Genomic DNA, 15,407 nt, shown 5'->3' with positions numbered 1-15,407 from the left:
GATTATGTCAAATCGGTGACGCGCGCGCTTGCGCAAAGAGGAAACGTGTTATGTAAAGCGTTATTTTTGTAGAACACTGCTTTACGTTTCTGAGCGTTCAATGTTCATTGGGAGTTTATGAGCACACGGTCGCCTTTCCACCACAGCTGTGCAAGCAGTAGTTTGGAGTTCACACGGGCATAATAACACTGCCTACATCAATTACAGTACAAAAACTAACAGAAAAAGGGTCCAGTTCGGTGTAGTTTTGTTTGTATACTTAAAAGTTTCAAAATTTAGTATATTACTAATAATGTTTATTTGTTTTTTTTTCATGTGTATAGACGAGCGCTTGACTGCAATCACACCTGATGGTAAGCGATGATTCAGCCTAATGTGGAGCGCGCTTGCCTAGAAGATGCCTATTCACTCTTGATTTGAAGGTACTCATGTTGTAAGAACTGGGGAAAATGGAAGCTGGAAGAGCATTTCAGATCCTAGCGGTGCGGATCAGAAACGAAGATGCGAAGCGCTTCTTACGCGTCCGCGGTATATCGACCACGTAGGGATGCAGATACTTACGGTGCCTCGCGGTTTGATAATAGATGTTCGTAATATAAGATAATTCGGCATTTTAATTCGATTCTCGGACATTTGGCATCGTGTTCACGTCGCTTACTAACTGTTTTCACTTTAAAACTTACACAATAGTTTACCAAAGGTTTTAACTTATTATTCTGGGGCACTTCTCGACCAAACTTCTTTATCAATCGAAAATTGGCCACCTTAGATCAATTTAGTGTTTAAACTATCGGAAAACGATTTTCCTTTTGATCCAATACATAGTGGAGTAAGTGCAGCGAAGCTTACTGGGGTTTTAGTCTTTGGGCTCGATGATAGAAAGATCGAGTTCTCTGTGGGTTTTTAAATAGCGTACGTGCCGCGGGCCGTCCGTGGTATTTGCGCATGATCTTGTTCTGTAGGGTTTGCAGTCAGAATTCTGCACCACATTCCCCAGCCATAAATCACCAACTTATGTGTTTGTACTGTTTATTTTAATCAAATTTGAAATTTAATTAAGGTTATTTTGCCAATTTAAAATGAATCTCTATCCATGAACCAAATTTACACACTATTAATCTTATATATATAAAAGAAAGTCGTGTTAGTTACACTACTTATAACTCAAGAACGGCTGTACAGATATGGCTGAAAATTGGTAGGTGGGTAGCTTAGAGCCAGGAGACGGACATAGGATACTGTTTATCCCGTTCGACAGTCCTTATATATATATCTATATTCTACATCTATAAAACAAAGTCGTGTTAGTTACACCATTTATAACTTGAGAACGGATGGACCGATTTTCATTATTTTTGATTTCTTTGATTCCTGTTAATCCGGAATAGGAGAATAAGTATAAAAATACAATTTTTTTTTTTAAATTTAAAATCAAAACAATTATCTAGCCGTTCATTAGTAACAAAACACAATTGACAGCGCACGTCAAGTTGTCTATACCTAATCGTAAAACTGTTGATGTGACCTATAGAGAGATTCCGGAGTAAGATGAGTTTTATGTATTGTACTTTATAAAGACATTGAGAGGTAAAATATACTAAGGCGAAATGAAATTCGCGGGGATAGCTAGTTTAATATAATGTTATGCCCTCTTAACTGACTGTATTCTTAACTAACATCTTGATATTGTACAAACATTCTTGGAAATAAATGATTATTTAAAAGATTAGTAAAATCGTAGTTATAATACTAACAATAATAATATTATTATTAAAAGGAAAAAGTATCTAAATACTTGGACCTTGCTAACGAGATTACCGCCATGTGGAATGTTGAGTCGACCGTTATTGTTCCGATCGTCGTTTCAGTCAATGGTCTTCTCACGAAAAGCTTCGACTTACATCTTAAGAAACTTTCGCTTGGTTGTTGGATCAAGGGTCGGATACAGAAGGCAGTAGTCCTTGAAACGGCGCGTATTGTGAGGAGGTTCCTCACTCTGGAGCCCTGACCGCCGGTTGCTTAGGCATTCAAAAGCCCCGCAAGCGGAGGGTGGATGTTTTTTTATAAATTTTTAATAGTGTTTTTTATTTTTTTAAGCATTGTTAAGAATTTAAAAAAAAATTAAAAAGAATAAATGATAGAAATTTATTAATAATATATATCTTCGTTTATGGCATTTTATTCAGAGTAACAGTGCAATAATTGCATAGTGATACATAAGCATATATTATATTTCATTAGAAATTAGCATAAAAAATAATTAGCAAATGAGTTTTAATTTTTTGAGAAATGTTCTGCAAGCCACTTGGTTTTTATAAACATTTTAGGTAAATAGGTATTTGAATTAATAGCTAAGAGGAAAAAACCAAGTTCAGACGTGATTAACGTGAAGTAATCAACCATGTTCATATTTTAATTTGCATATACATGTTTTTATTAGTTACTGGCGTTTGCTCGCGACTTGATACGCGCCAAAATTAAGATGTCCCAACTTCCACGCGGTTATGGGTGGTGCCCGAATCAGGAAAACAAGCCACAGGTAAATGTTGAATTCCCTCAACAACGGTTCACTGGAGGATGAAAATTTTAAAAACCTTTATTTGGGTAATCATATTTTACGTTTTTACTCAAACAGGAAATATTAAATATTTACTAAGTACTGTCTGACACTAAAATTTTTTAAGCACCTTTATATGTATGCGGATGCAGTAATCTACGCAGAATTTCTGCTTTATTTATGTCGTAACCCAGTGTATTTTATGTTTTCTTTTTACTTTTTATTAATTTATCAAACAAAGCATACCAATATAAAAAAATTGGTAGTCAAGCATGAAATCACTAAAAAATCCACAGAGTTTTGTCCTCGGTGCCTATTTGCAACCATAACCTATATATATATATATATATATATAAAATAAAGTTGTATTAGTTACACAATTTATAACTCAAGAACGGCTGGACCAATTTTTATGATATTTGATTTTTTAGATTCCTCTTAGACCGGAATAGGATAATAAGTATTAAAATATAACATTCATAAAAAAAAAATATTCGGGAAGGCTAGTGGTTTATAATGGCTAATACCTTAGGTATTTATAGTTGAAAAAAAAGTCCTCTGTGTGATTGGGATCCACATGGGATACACACCCCATGCGGGTCCCAATCTAAATATTTATCTGATAAATCCCTGTAGAACAAAGCGAAACAATAACCCTAAAATTTTGTTTAAAAAAATGACCATCGTTGCAAGGTTTGGCCCGGTAACGTTTCAAGCGATAAAACGTTAAAAGACTTTCATTAAACTTTCAGTCACGTTCTTTATCAAACACATCAATATAATCCCTACTAATATTATAAATGTCAATGTAAGTTTGTTTGTTACGCTTTCACGCAAAAAATAAATATCCAATCCTCATGAAACTTTGTACACATATTCTTGGAAGTGTTAGAAGCATTATAGGATACTTTTTATCCCGACATTAAGCACGGTTCCTTTGGGAGAGGGGATAAGTGTTTGACGATTTTACACCATCACTCCGACAAATTATAACCGATAGAACTCCTCAGCGGACAGCAACAAACCCCTCATTTAAAGCTTAGCGATACTGAATACTTTAATTTTTTTTAGATCTACAACTAAATTTAATGCCACATCAAAAAACAAAATCAAACGCAGACGAAGTCGCGGGCAACAGCTAGTATCCAATAGAAACATCATCATCAATAGCCTATACCCAATGATTTAATATGTTAGTATCGTCCTCTACCAGTCAACTGCTGGACTAAAGGCCTCTCCCAATGGGGGGTCTGCCCATAATCACCACGCACGACAGACGGGTTGGTCATCGCAGTAAATGGTAGCAGTCGCACAACCTACGCAGTTGCCAGTTCTCCGTTATATTCCTTAGTCGCTTCATACGACACCCACGGCCAGAGGATGGGTGGTGACAATCAGTGGCATGCATAAGATTATTGACCAGGGCAGGCATAAGCTGGAAAATGTTGTCAAATGGAAAAATCCTCTTCCTATTCGAGGTGTATAAAATTTTAAGGGTAGGCAGTGCACTTGTGCTTTTATGAAATGCACGCCACTAGCTGTATCTCATGAACCACGATAAGCTGGAAAGTGGCATCAAGTGGTAAAATCCTCTTCGTATTCGGGTCACATAAAATGTTTAGAATAGGCAATGCATTTTTGCATATATGAAATGCACGCCACTAGTGACAACTGTTATCTGATCTGCCGTCACCACAACGTACAATAGAAAATTATATTCAAAATAACATTTGGCCAAGTTTATTTCTGGTGAACACTTAGATAAGTGCATCATGAATCAGTAGGTTCTAGACTGAGCTCATTATTTATTTGAAATGAATTTCTTTAAGCATGTTCTTTGAGCCCCTTGCGGGTATCGTCACAGTTCAGAGACGAAAAACTAGTAAACATTCCATGGAGTCAAAGCGCTCAATGTTAAGTATCTCCAATAAGTGCTCAACAAACAGATATACAAAAAACAGTGTCACTTACTTTAAAGTAAATAATGTATGGTATTTGCGTACTTAAATTCAAACATTAAAATTCTTTCTTCATGGAGGCCTATCACAGGCACCTAATAAGCGTCGATAAAACTTTTACTTAAATTTATATTTTTTTCTTGTATGTTGTTTTTATACATATATTTTCACCAGATGACGTAGGTACCCACTCGTATTTTGACAGGCAAGATTGACATTTTCTCTTACTAGTTTCTAGACCTCGATTTTTTACGCGTGGGATTTTCTAACAATTATTATGCTCTACCTAAAAATTATATTTAAGTATAGTGTTTTCCCAAGATTTGGCTAATCTGTGCCCGAAAGAGTCCAGCAATGTGCAAATGAATAAAAATATGTAGCATGGAGCTATTTTCGATTAGGTACCTATAGCGCGTAATGTCAGACCTCAATGTTGCTAAATAAACAAAATGGTTAGTCCTTTATTTATCACTATTTACTTAAGCCCTAAAGCGCTTCTAATAGAAATCTTCATTTGGGATGCAAGAAAGGATTGTGCATAGTCTTGATGTTTGCGTGACATACAAACAGGTGTAAATCATATCAGTTGATGTTCCGGTCTCGTTAACAATTTCTCACATGTTCCCTTGACACGGCCAACTGGTTGATGGTAACGTACTTGGTTACGCAGCCGCGCGCCCAGATATTTTTTTTTTTTTTTTTTTTTTTTTTTTTTTAAATATACTACGACATTACACACATCGCCACATAGCCCCAAAGTAAGCGTAGCTTGTGTTATGGGTACTAAGATGACTGATGAATATTTCTATAAATATAATACACATAATTACTTATAATATACAGATAAACACCCAGACACTGAAAAACATTCATGTTCATCACACAAACATTTTCCAGTTGTGGGAATCGAACCCACGGCCACGGCTCAGAAAGCAGGTTCGCTGCCCACTGCGCCAGTCGGCCGTCATATTGTTCCAATACGTAATGTGTTATATAACATAACCTGATCATTCATAGCTTTTATTTCATATTAAAATGACCCCCAACACGTCCTATTGAAATTGGTTTAATCTTGTTGTTTTATGCCGACCTGACGATCTCCAAGGCGTCGAGTCGCGATGAGCGCTGTAGTATAAGTGGGAAATCGTGGGTTCACTGCACTGCAAATTGAATTTATAATTTCTCAATTTTCTCTGCTCTGGTTTTGTGGCTAGTACAACTGCCAAGCGATATAATAATAACGATTAAGAGTCCCAGTCAGTGGCGTGCACTGATTTATTTACCAGGGTATGCGTACAGCAGGAAGACTGCATCAAATGGGAAAAAATCCTCATCCTATCCGAGTTATATATCAATTTTTAGGGTATGCAGTGCTTTTGTGCATGTATGAAGTGCACGCCACTGGTCCCAGTATATGCGGCGTGGAAACCGATCAGGACTGTATGGGTTTATTAAATTTGCCATATTCCAAACGGATTAGATTGGTAAGACTGCGTCAAGACGCTTTAGGTTTAATGCTCTTGAGCATTAATTAAAAAAACCGATAGTTTCTGTCCTACGATCAGTTTTCTTGATATTTTGTTTAATTTTTTAGGCCACCTAACTAGTGCCTTACCTTACCTTGTCTTTAAGCAATATGTTTTGCAACTGCAAGCAATATGTTCGTTTCAGAGCTTAGGCATTTGTGTTTATTTGAATTTTGTTCGTCTGCCCGCCAGTCAGAGGCATATATTCTAATGCATGACCTAAGGCCGAAAAAGAAATTATTTAAGTAACTATAAGTATGCACTGAATCAGTTCATAATTGTATTTTAAAATTAAGACGTTTTTCGTGGAGATACTGTTCTGCTATTTTAGTTTTTCAGATTCAGTTAAGACGAATAAAAACTCGTGCTTTTAACCTGCAATATGACGGTTACGTAAAGTTTTTTCGTCAGGTCCGAGGCTATTATTCATTCGATGGAGTATAATGTAATGCTGCCAGCGGCACCGATAATGCAATAAGAAATTACGGGGATGAGCTATCTACTCATCCCCGTAACTTCTTATTGCATTATCGGTTCACCGTCGAGTAAAAATTAAAAAGTTAATTGTACAGTTTTCCCTGACAGATTTCGGCCACGGTGGTCAACCTCCAGAGATTTTTTCAAACTACGCGGGAGATATTATACTTAGTGCAAAAGTGTGTGCGCAAACGCAGGTATTGTCTATATTCTCTCACGGCAGCTACTCGACCAGAATGAGATCAGGCGCAGGACTTAAAGTAGTATCCGAGTCACGGACCCAAATTCAACACTTATAATTCCGGTCTTGTCTTTACTAAGAATTTATAGATAGAAACCCCTACTACAATTGCAATTCATTGGCCCGACCCGGGGATCGAAACCAGGAACTCGTGATCTGCAGTCGAACATGCTCACCATTAGAACAACGAGGCAGTTGTTCGGGAAAGTTAATTTCACGACTTGAATGTCGGTCCAATACAATCAAATCAAATACACTTTATTGTACACCAAAGACAAAGCAATAAAAAAAACAAATGAAATATAGAAGGAAAAGGTACAATAAGCGGCTTTATCGCTTAAATGCGATGTCTACCAAGCAACCTACCCGGTCACTATAGAGTTAAGCAAAATATTCTAAAATGAGGAAAATATTTCAAACTACATAATATCATAATCTTCAATCCAGTACTAGACCACTACAGGTTACGGGCCTCCCCTCTGAATTAGAGAGGAGAGTAGTCTACTAAGATGGCCAAGTGCGGATTGGTAGAATTCACACGCCTTTGAGAACGTTATTGTCAACTCTGAGGCATGCAGGTCACCTCAAGATGTATTTCCGTCACCGCTAAACCAAGTTATATTTTAAATGCTTAAATACTCGTAGGCAAATCCAAGCTGCTTGCTGGGGTTCGAACTAGGCACTCCCAAAAGGGGGACCGCAACTCTAACCACTAAGCTACATCCGCTTAAACTACCTATATTTTCTTACATGGCTTTGTACCAGTTTTATAAGCACTGACATATATGCATTTTGAAATAAAAACTTAAAAATTAAAATGTACATATTAAATTTGATTTCTTCCATTTTTCCCTGAGTGAACGTAAAAATATCAAAATATTTATAAATATGTATGTATAAATTGTGCATTTTAAATGTAAAATTTCAAAATGCATATAGTAAATATATTTGATATCTAGTCAAAAAGGATCTATTTAAAGAGTCACGTAAATGTCATGAACTTTATGAACGTTTTATGTGGATTTAAATGAAAAAAATCTCATTATGTTATGATAATCGTTTAATTTACTTAAACACGTTTGAATTATTTTTTATAATTAATCCACATAATTACGTAAGTACGTATAATTTGTTAAAGCTAATTTTAGCACATCGAGTGAAAGCGTTTTGTGCAATCTTACTTAAGTTATTTTGTAATTGTTTTAATTGTTACGGCCTGCAATACATTTTATTCAAATGATTAAAATAGTATAACTACATATACTAGTATAAGTATATTACATAGTTACATAGATAATAGACTCTATCCGATTAACAGAGAAATCCGAATGAATAAACATATAAAATTCAGTTGTAACTAGGTTACACCGCCCTAGTACCTACGTAAGTATCTATTTTAAATTGAGTAGTCTACCTGTAGTCAAATTCTCATATATATACATATATATTCATTGCACCGGAACGCAAAATCGCTAAGCATCACGTCTTTGTCGGTAGGGTGGTCGGTAGTAGCTACGACCGAAGCCACCCCGACCAGAGAAAATTCAGAAATTATAAATTCCTGAATTGCTCTGCTGGAGACGGAACCCCGGATCTCCCACTTAAAGCCAATAATATTCGCATTAAATATTTTTCTTAATTTTTTGAAGTACAGGTTGGTAACCCTGCGTTAAACAATTAATGAGCCACTGGACGTTTACAAAACGTTTTTAAAAAACCGTTATGAGTAAAATCACTAAAATAAACCTATGTCCAGCAGTGGACGCCCATGTGTAAGTTAAGACAACGTGACGTGATGACGAGAAAAAAAACATTGGAATCAAGCGATTCTTGTAAATATTGACGGCAATTAATTTAAGAGGAATTCCCACATTAGACAGTATCAAGTAAATTAACTCAACTGCAAAGAATTTAGAAAGGCGTAAGCCTATTAAACTAACGGCGATTTCGAACGACCAGACAAACAAACGTTTCTTAATTGATATAAAAACGGTGATATTATAGTTTCGGAATTAAAACTGGGTTATTTAGAGCATGCCTTTAGATTGTAATATAAATATGAAATAAGCTAGTACCAGTGCCCCTAGTGTAACTTATCAAGATTACAAACGTAACTTTGGAGTAAAGTAAATCTGTCATTTTTTTATGGAGTTGTCTAATTTGTGAAAAAAACAAAATGAGACGTTTTATCCTCCTTATAAAATACAGATTTAAGCTAATATGAAATTAGGTGGCACAAAAACTTAACCTTTGATTCTTGAGTCAATCTCCGATTTCCGCAGGCAAGTCGAAATAAAACTCTTATTATGTCATATTATCAAATCAATAGTAGATATTTCAGAATTCATAGTCCTACCGATGAAGATTATTACAGTAAATATTTGGAACTCATATATATCTCTCTGACCAGAGCGGTCACTAAGATGAAAAGCTATACATATCCAGCTTTTTGTTTTGAGCGACACTTCCGAATATATGGCTAAGTGAATTACATTTTATTTGGACTCAGTAAAGTTTTCTTGTTAGTACAGGGAATTACAAAGTTTTTATTGAAAACCAGCAAGTTGTTTCTCGCCAAAATACTATTACTCTATTTGTTTATTACCAATCAGATTGAACCGTGTTGAATGTACCGTTGGACTTCATAGTTATGTTGGTTGGTAGGTAGATGGGCTGTAAGAATGTCATTCTAGCAATTCGTATCATTGCGGATAACAATCAGACCGCATATTTATAAATATTCAATGTAAACATTTACTTTTCGCGTAAAATCACGTTTTCCAAACGCCGATTGCGTCCGTTTCCATGAATTTCAACATTTTGAAGGCTGCGATGTTAGCCAACACAATGCAGACGGCATTAAACTTAATTACATATGTAAATTTTTATTTAGAAAGGCTTTTAGTGGTCATACTATGTTATTCGGCCATGATCATTAAGTTATTTGTAATTGTTACTAAGGTATATTATTTGCGTGCTTTGTTATTATAAGGAAACGAGTAACGTTCTAAATATTTTGCATGAAGGCTTGGTTAAGATTTTGATGATATAGTGGTTTATGTGCGATTATAGGCGACTATGAAAACTTTTTTTTAATTCCTATTGAAAGCCCATTCAAATATTATATAGAAAGAAAATCCTACTTCGCTTTGTTCTGAAGACCTGTACCTAAGTGAAGGAGTAATAAACTTCTGCGACGAAAATATTGACCTAAGTAGGGTATGTTTTAAAATCATACGATGTGATTAAATGTTTTACGATTCAAATAATTTATTTAATATGTTTATACTGATTTAAATTATAGGATCCTGTGGCTTAACATGCATAGTATGGCAAACTTCGATATTCCTAAAATAACTTAAATATTGTATTAAACGTAAGTTTATAGAAAAGTCCTATTATAGTATTAAGGACTACGACAACGACCCAAGCATTTGTAATGCTTGGTTGTAAATTATTGCTCTAACCAGGGCGCGCTTAGAACCCTCGTAGCTTTAGTTTTAAGTTGGCGAATTTAGCTATCGCCATCAACTCACTTATATGTCATATTTTACATGTAATGTACGCATTAAAGTGCTATCTATGTGCCTATTTGAATGAAGAAATAATTTGACTTTGACTTTGACTTTGACTTTAACGATTATATTCGATGATATTTCTAAAACAAGAATTCTATCCTTTTAAAATGATTCTGCTTTAAACGTTGGTAGTAAGTAAGTAAAATATATGATTAATTTGTATGAGTAACATTATTTTTTAGACAGATTAGTTTTTGCATAAGTGAAAAGTTAACTTAACACGTAAAATTTTTGCTCTCGCACACGTGCACGAAAGAGCAGCTTTTGGCAAATTGATTCCTAGGGTCCTCATTGGTATTGGTACTGAGTCTAAGGTTCACCCAGAAGAAGGCTATATTGAATCAAATGTCTATAACTCAAAAATGACGTTGAGTGGGTAGAGAGTTGAGACCTTTCTTCTTAACTATGGCCAATCCGATCAGTTTTTTAATCTTCGACAACGAATTTGCGGAATAGCGGAGGATTTAGGTGAATTCAATATGGACACACTGGATACATAGTGAATTGAGCATTAAGTGAGCGCTCTAAGTCGCCCATCAAGCTGACTGAGGTCACATAACTCGTGTTGAATTTATGACGTTTTACCGTACATAACTCACGGCGACGTCGTCATAACAATAAAATATCATGCTTTATAAGCGCAAAAGGCGCAAAAGGAAATATTTTGCCAAGAAAACGCAAGAGTCAAAGCATATTCATGTAGAAAGTGTAAAAGTGCCTAGGCGAGTAAAAGTAGATTAGAGAAGATATTTGCATATAACTAAGTCGCAATGCATTTACGGTGATGTATTTAGATTTCAATTTCATAGATGGACATAGATGGAGGTGGTTCAGCAATTGATTTTTTTACATCTCGTCCGTAAAATTATTGTAAAATATTGATGTTGGAAAAGAGCAGTTGCTGAGTTCCGTGCCGGTGTGTTCTCAGTAAATTCTGCCTTCCGAACCGCCGGCGGTAGAGTCATTACTAACAGAAAACTTGACGTTTAAAAAATGCTTCGTCATACCAAGTACCAACGCATTACCCACCCATTTCAGGGCACAGGTTCCTACAATGAGAAGAAGTTAAGGTCGTAGTCCACCACGCTTGCCCAGAGCGGATTGGTGAAGTCCATACCTCTTTGAGAACACTATGGAGAACTCTGAGGCATGCAGGTTTCCTCACGATGTTTTCCTTCACCATTCAAGCAAGTGATATTTTAATTGCTTAAAACGTACATGGTGCGTGATGGGATTCGAACTCGGCCCCCCGAAAGTGAATTCGAAGTCCTAATCAGTGAACTATCACTGCTTCATATTGCTTGAAAAGTGCTCATAAAGTTATGATTTTAAGTGGGTTATGGATGTACTTAGATCTATGTCATGAACTTGTTATTCTAGTTCTGCTGTAGGCTCTCTGTAATTCTAGTTGCACGAGCGTAAAAAACATAAATTACATCTGCGATCAAATATCGGACCCAACACCGACAACTCGTTACATATATTTTTTCATATTCAATTACCGTGAGAGATAAGTTTTATGATATAAACAATATGATCTTCATTCTAGACAACTGTTTCTGCTATCGCTTAAAGCAAGTAGTATTATTTTCATTTTGTTGACGCTCTTGTTGCTGAATTTGAATCGTTATTTTAAGGAATTCATGGTTTTTCAATTTAAAATAATACTGCTTCAAGCGATAGTGTTAAGTTGTTATATAAATTTAAGTCCACTGTAGTAAAAATATAGTGACGCAAACGCAATACTTTTTGATTGATTGTTATAGATCCACCAATGGCATTATACTACCAGAGTACCAATTCACCTAGTAACGTCATTTGCGATTATCGCAAGTCTTACAATCCGAGGCTGTTTTGACTTTAGACGTAATAACGTCTGACTGGCCGACTCACTTTCAAGTTGAATCTTACCAACCAATATTTCACTGTTGAGTAACTAACAAAAACAAAGTTTCTATTACAATTTAAAACAACTGAAGGCTGAATTACAAATTAGGAACCACGCATCCTACTTGCAATTTTAAATAACCACATCACTCACTTATTCCTCTGTTATCCTTTAGGTATTCGAAAATGCGCGAAAACATGAACGCCATTTTTGAAATGAACGAAATTAGAATGTTTGCAACGGTAACGGTCGAAATAAGAGCATTTAGAACGCCATTTTACGGCGCCGGCGCGAGAGTGACTGACCAGTTACCGTGATGCAAGTACGTTTTACTTGACAATGTTTTTTTTTCGTGAAATGTTTAGGGTTTCCAGACGTCCGAATTCTGAATGGACGTGACTAACGGTGAAATTTGTAAGCGATGCGCGAAGATTGTTATCCGTTTAAAGATGTTCTTACCGTTTATAATTCTTATCTAACAAAAGAATATTCCAATTCAAACTAGAATGTATTTTTAAAGGAAAATAATAAAAAACTTTGAATTGTACAATAGTAGGGCTATATTCATTTCTATGGGTCATGAATTATGAGTGGTGAAATTGCACTAAACGGGTTATTCGCAGCGTACAAACAAAGTTATGCGTACTTAAAGCGTATACTTACTTATTCTAAGAAAATTTAAACGCTGTAGGAAATAAATATTAAAAGCTTCACCGCTATATAAGAGCGACGAAATTAACGTACGTTTCACGAAAGTCCCCAAAACATCGATTAATACTTAGTTTCTTAAGTACATATATGTATATATAATGTTATTTGTATCGAGATAGTAGGTATAAAGAAGTTGTGAACTAGCCATCCTACCCTCTCTTGCAGGTTCCGGACTATAGACCTTCTTTAGGGGCTTCAAAATATACGAGGCATAACGTCGCAATTGTCATGGAACTTTATCTTATTTAAACTAAGAGTCACTTTCATAAAGCGTAAAAAACACTATGTTTTATGACGTTTTGACGACGTTAGGAAGGAGTCAAGTATGGAAGATCTCTAAAATTTGAGTATAACTCGTGAAGTGTGTGTTTGTTTGTTTGTGCAGGTATTACATTCTATGCTAGATTCTAACGTTTTCATACTTTAAAATCCTTGCACCAATTCGATATTATATTAAGAAGCTCTTTTTATCGTTTTATTATACCCACTTTTTATATACGTGTACCTATGAAAAACGAGAATTTTTTATTATGCAAAGAAGTATATATCATAAAGAAATAAAGAATATTATAAAAAAGACGGGTTAATGCAAATGAAGTCAAATGTAAATCGAGGCTGAATAGAAATATAATCATGAAGATGATAACTGGTAGGTATATAAACCCGTTATATTTTCTAAAGGTAATGTTACTAAACATTTTTGCCACAAAAGTTTTTAATTTGATGTATTACTTAGTCTTAAGAAGTTATACAATAGAATAGATAGGAATAATATATAAATTTATAATTAAAAAAAACCCCTAAATTTTAACATAGTGTATTCTACTAAAACCCTTTCATTTGATACCCATATTGCAGAGTTCTTAAAAAATTTTTTTTCGTCAATTTGTGGTAGCAGCCACATTGGATATGGAATTTGCATCGTGTATCGTATTTTACTAGTCTAGTCTAATCTAGTCTAGTCAAGCTCTTTCATTTGATACCGATAATGATGGAATTAAAAAAAAATGTCATTTCGTGGTGGCGCCCATCTTGGACCGATTTTCAGCAAACATAGCTCAAAACATTCCCGACTATTTCACCTTTCAAACAAAAAAAAACAAAATCAAAATCGGTTCATCCGTTGGGGCAATTCGATGCCACACACAGACACATATCTACACAGACACACAGACTTATAAACATCAAACTAATAAAACTCGTTTTAGCGTCCGGGGTTAAAAATGGTTATAGTGACTACATCTTTTATCTTGACAATATGGTAACCCTAATTTTGTTTAGTAACGGGGCTCCATAGAAGTAAGTCGAGTGTAAACAAAAATAAACTTTACTTTATTGCAAAATAGAGTCAATATTAAAATAATTATTTTAATGCAGTCGTAGCAATTTGCATTCCTTGTCATATCTAGGTTAGAAATTAGAGTACTCTTTGCAATACACCATGACTACCTACTAGGTAGACATGGTGGAGTAAAAACTACTTTTTTTTCGGATTGTGTGTAACCCTGATGACTTTAACAGCGTAACGCGGGCTTGTTGGCGAGCCTCGGAAGGGGGCTCTGCCAGGAAGAGTTTGAACCCTAGGGCTCGAATAAGCGAAGGGATCGTCTAGGTCTGTAAGAAGAGAACTAAAGGCCAACCTGACGGTTGCTTTTTAGAAATACTATATCTATAGACCATACAAGTTTCATATCTAATGAGGCGCCGACCTCATTACACTATTTACAGATTGAGAAAGTTCGCTTCACATAATTTCATAAGAACCCCCTGTTTTTTTATACCGCCATTAACAACAATTTAGGAGCCCATAGGATAGCGAAGCTAAAGTGGCATTGGGCGAGCCACTGCGTTAGGGTTGGTGGCATGGCGACCCCGCACCGAAAAACGAAGCGCTGTTCGGCCCCCAACGAGACGCCAACATGCGAGTCGCTGGAAGCCTGGACCGCGAGTTTTGGAACTCCCTAAAAAGACCCATTTCCAGCAGCGGACACCAATCGGTTGAAGTGATGATATCTAGATAATTCCTAACATTAGTCTATGGATGTGTATGTACCATACCCTTTATGCATTTGTTATCTCTAGCAATAAAACATTATGAGGGGCCGCCCAATGCAAACAAGAGTGCACTTTGCGTAATTGCAGTAAAGTCCAATATAAATCAATTGTAATAATAAAGGACGCCGTGACGTGCTTGCGTTGTAAGTTCAACAAGACTACAATGAATTATTGGAATTTTTCATATCTAGGTAAGTATAATTACGTACTTCCAATTTTAATTGCATCAATTTAATTTTCTTTGGTCTAACATAACTAGGTAGGCATGCTAGGTTTTGATAGACTATGTACAGTTACCAGAAATTGCTTTTCATGGCTATTCGCCATAATCTAATTAAGCTCCGTGTCTAGTTACCGCCCTACCAGCGAAGTACCTACTGGTTTAATATGACCCCTGACAGAATGGCCCACCACTA

The 15,407-nt window shown here is 35.6% G+C and overlaps 1 protein-coding gene across 2 annotated transcripts in view; it reads right to left on the bottom strand.

The window, feature by feature from the left end:
- LOC120628148 (scavenger receptor class B member 1) overlaps positions 1 to 15,407 on the bottom strand; it is a 71,264-nt gene that overhangs the window by 39,046 nt on the left and 16,811 nt on the right. The window contains exon 1 of one of the 2 annotated variants that reach the window (XM_039896376.1): positions 12,379 to 12,512. The exons of the other annotated variant lie outside the window; for it this stretch is intronic. Within the exon in view, the coding sequence (XP_039752310.1) occupies positions 12,379 to 12,433 (55 nt within the window). The 5' untranslated portion in view covers positions 12,434 to 12,512. Of the gene's footprint in view, positions 1 to 12,378; positions 12,513 to 15,407 lie in introns of those variants that run through there. 2 annotated transcript variants of the gene reach the window in all.

This window comes from Pararge aegeria, chromosome 12, assembly GCF_905163445.1.
Source record: "Pararge aegeria chromosome 12, ilParAegt1.1, whole genome shotgun sequence".
Classification (NCBI taxonomy): Eukaryota; Metazoa; Arthropoda; class Insecta; order Lepidoptera; family Nymphalidae; genus Pararge; species Pararge aegeria.
This window is presented reverse-complemented; position numbering and strand designations above follow the sequence as displayed.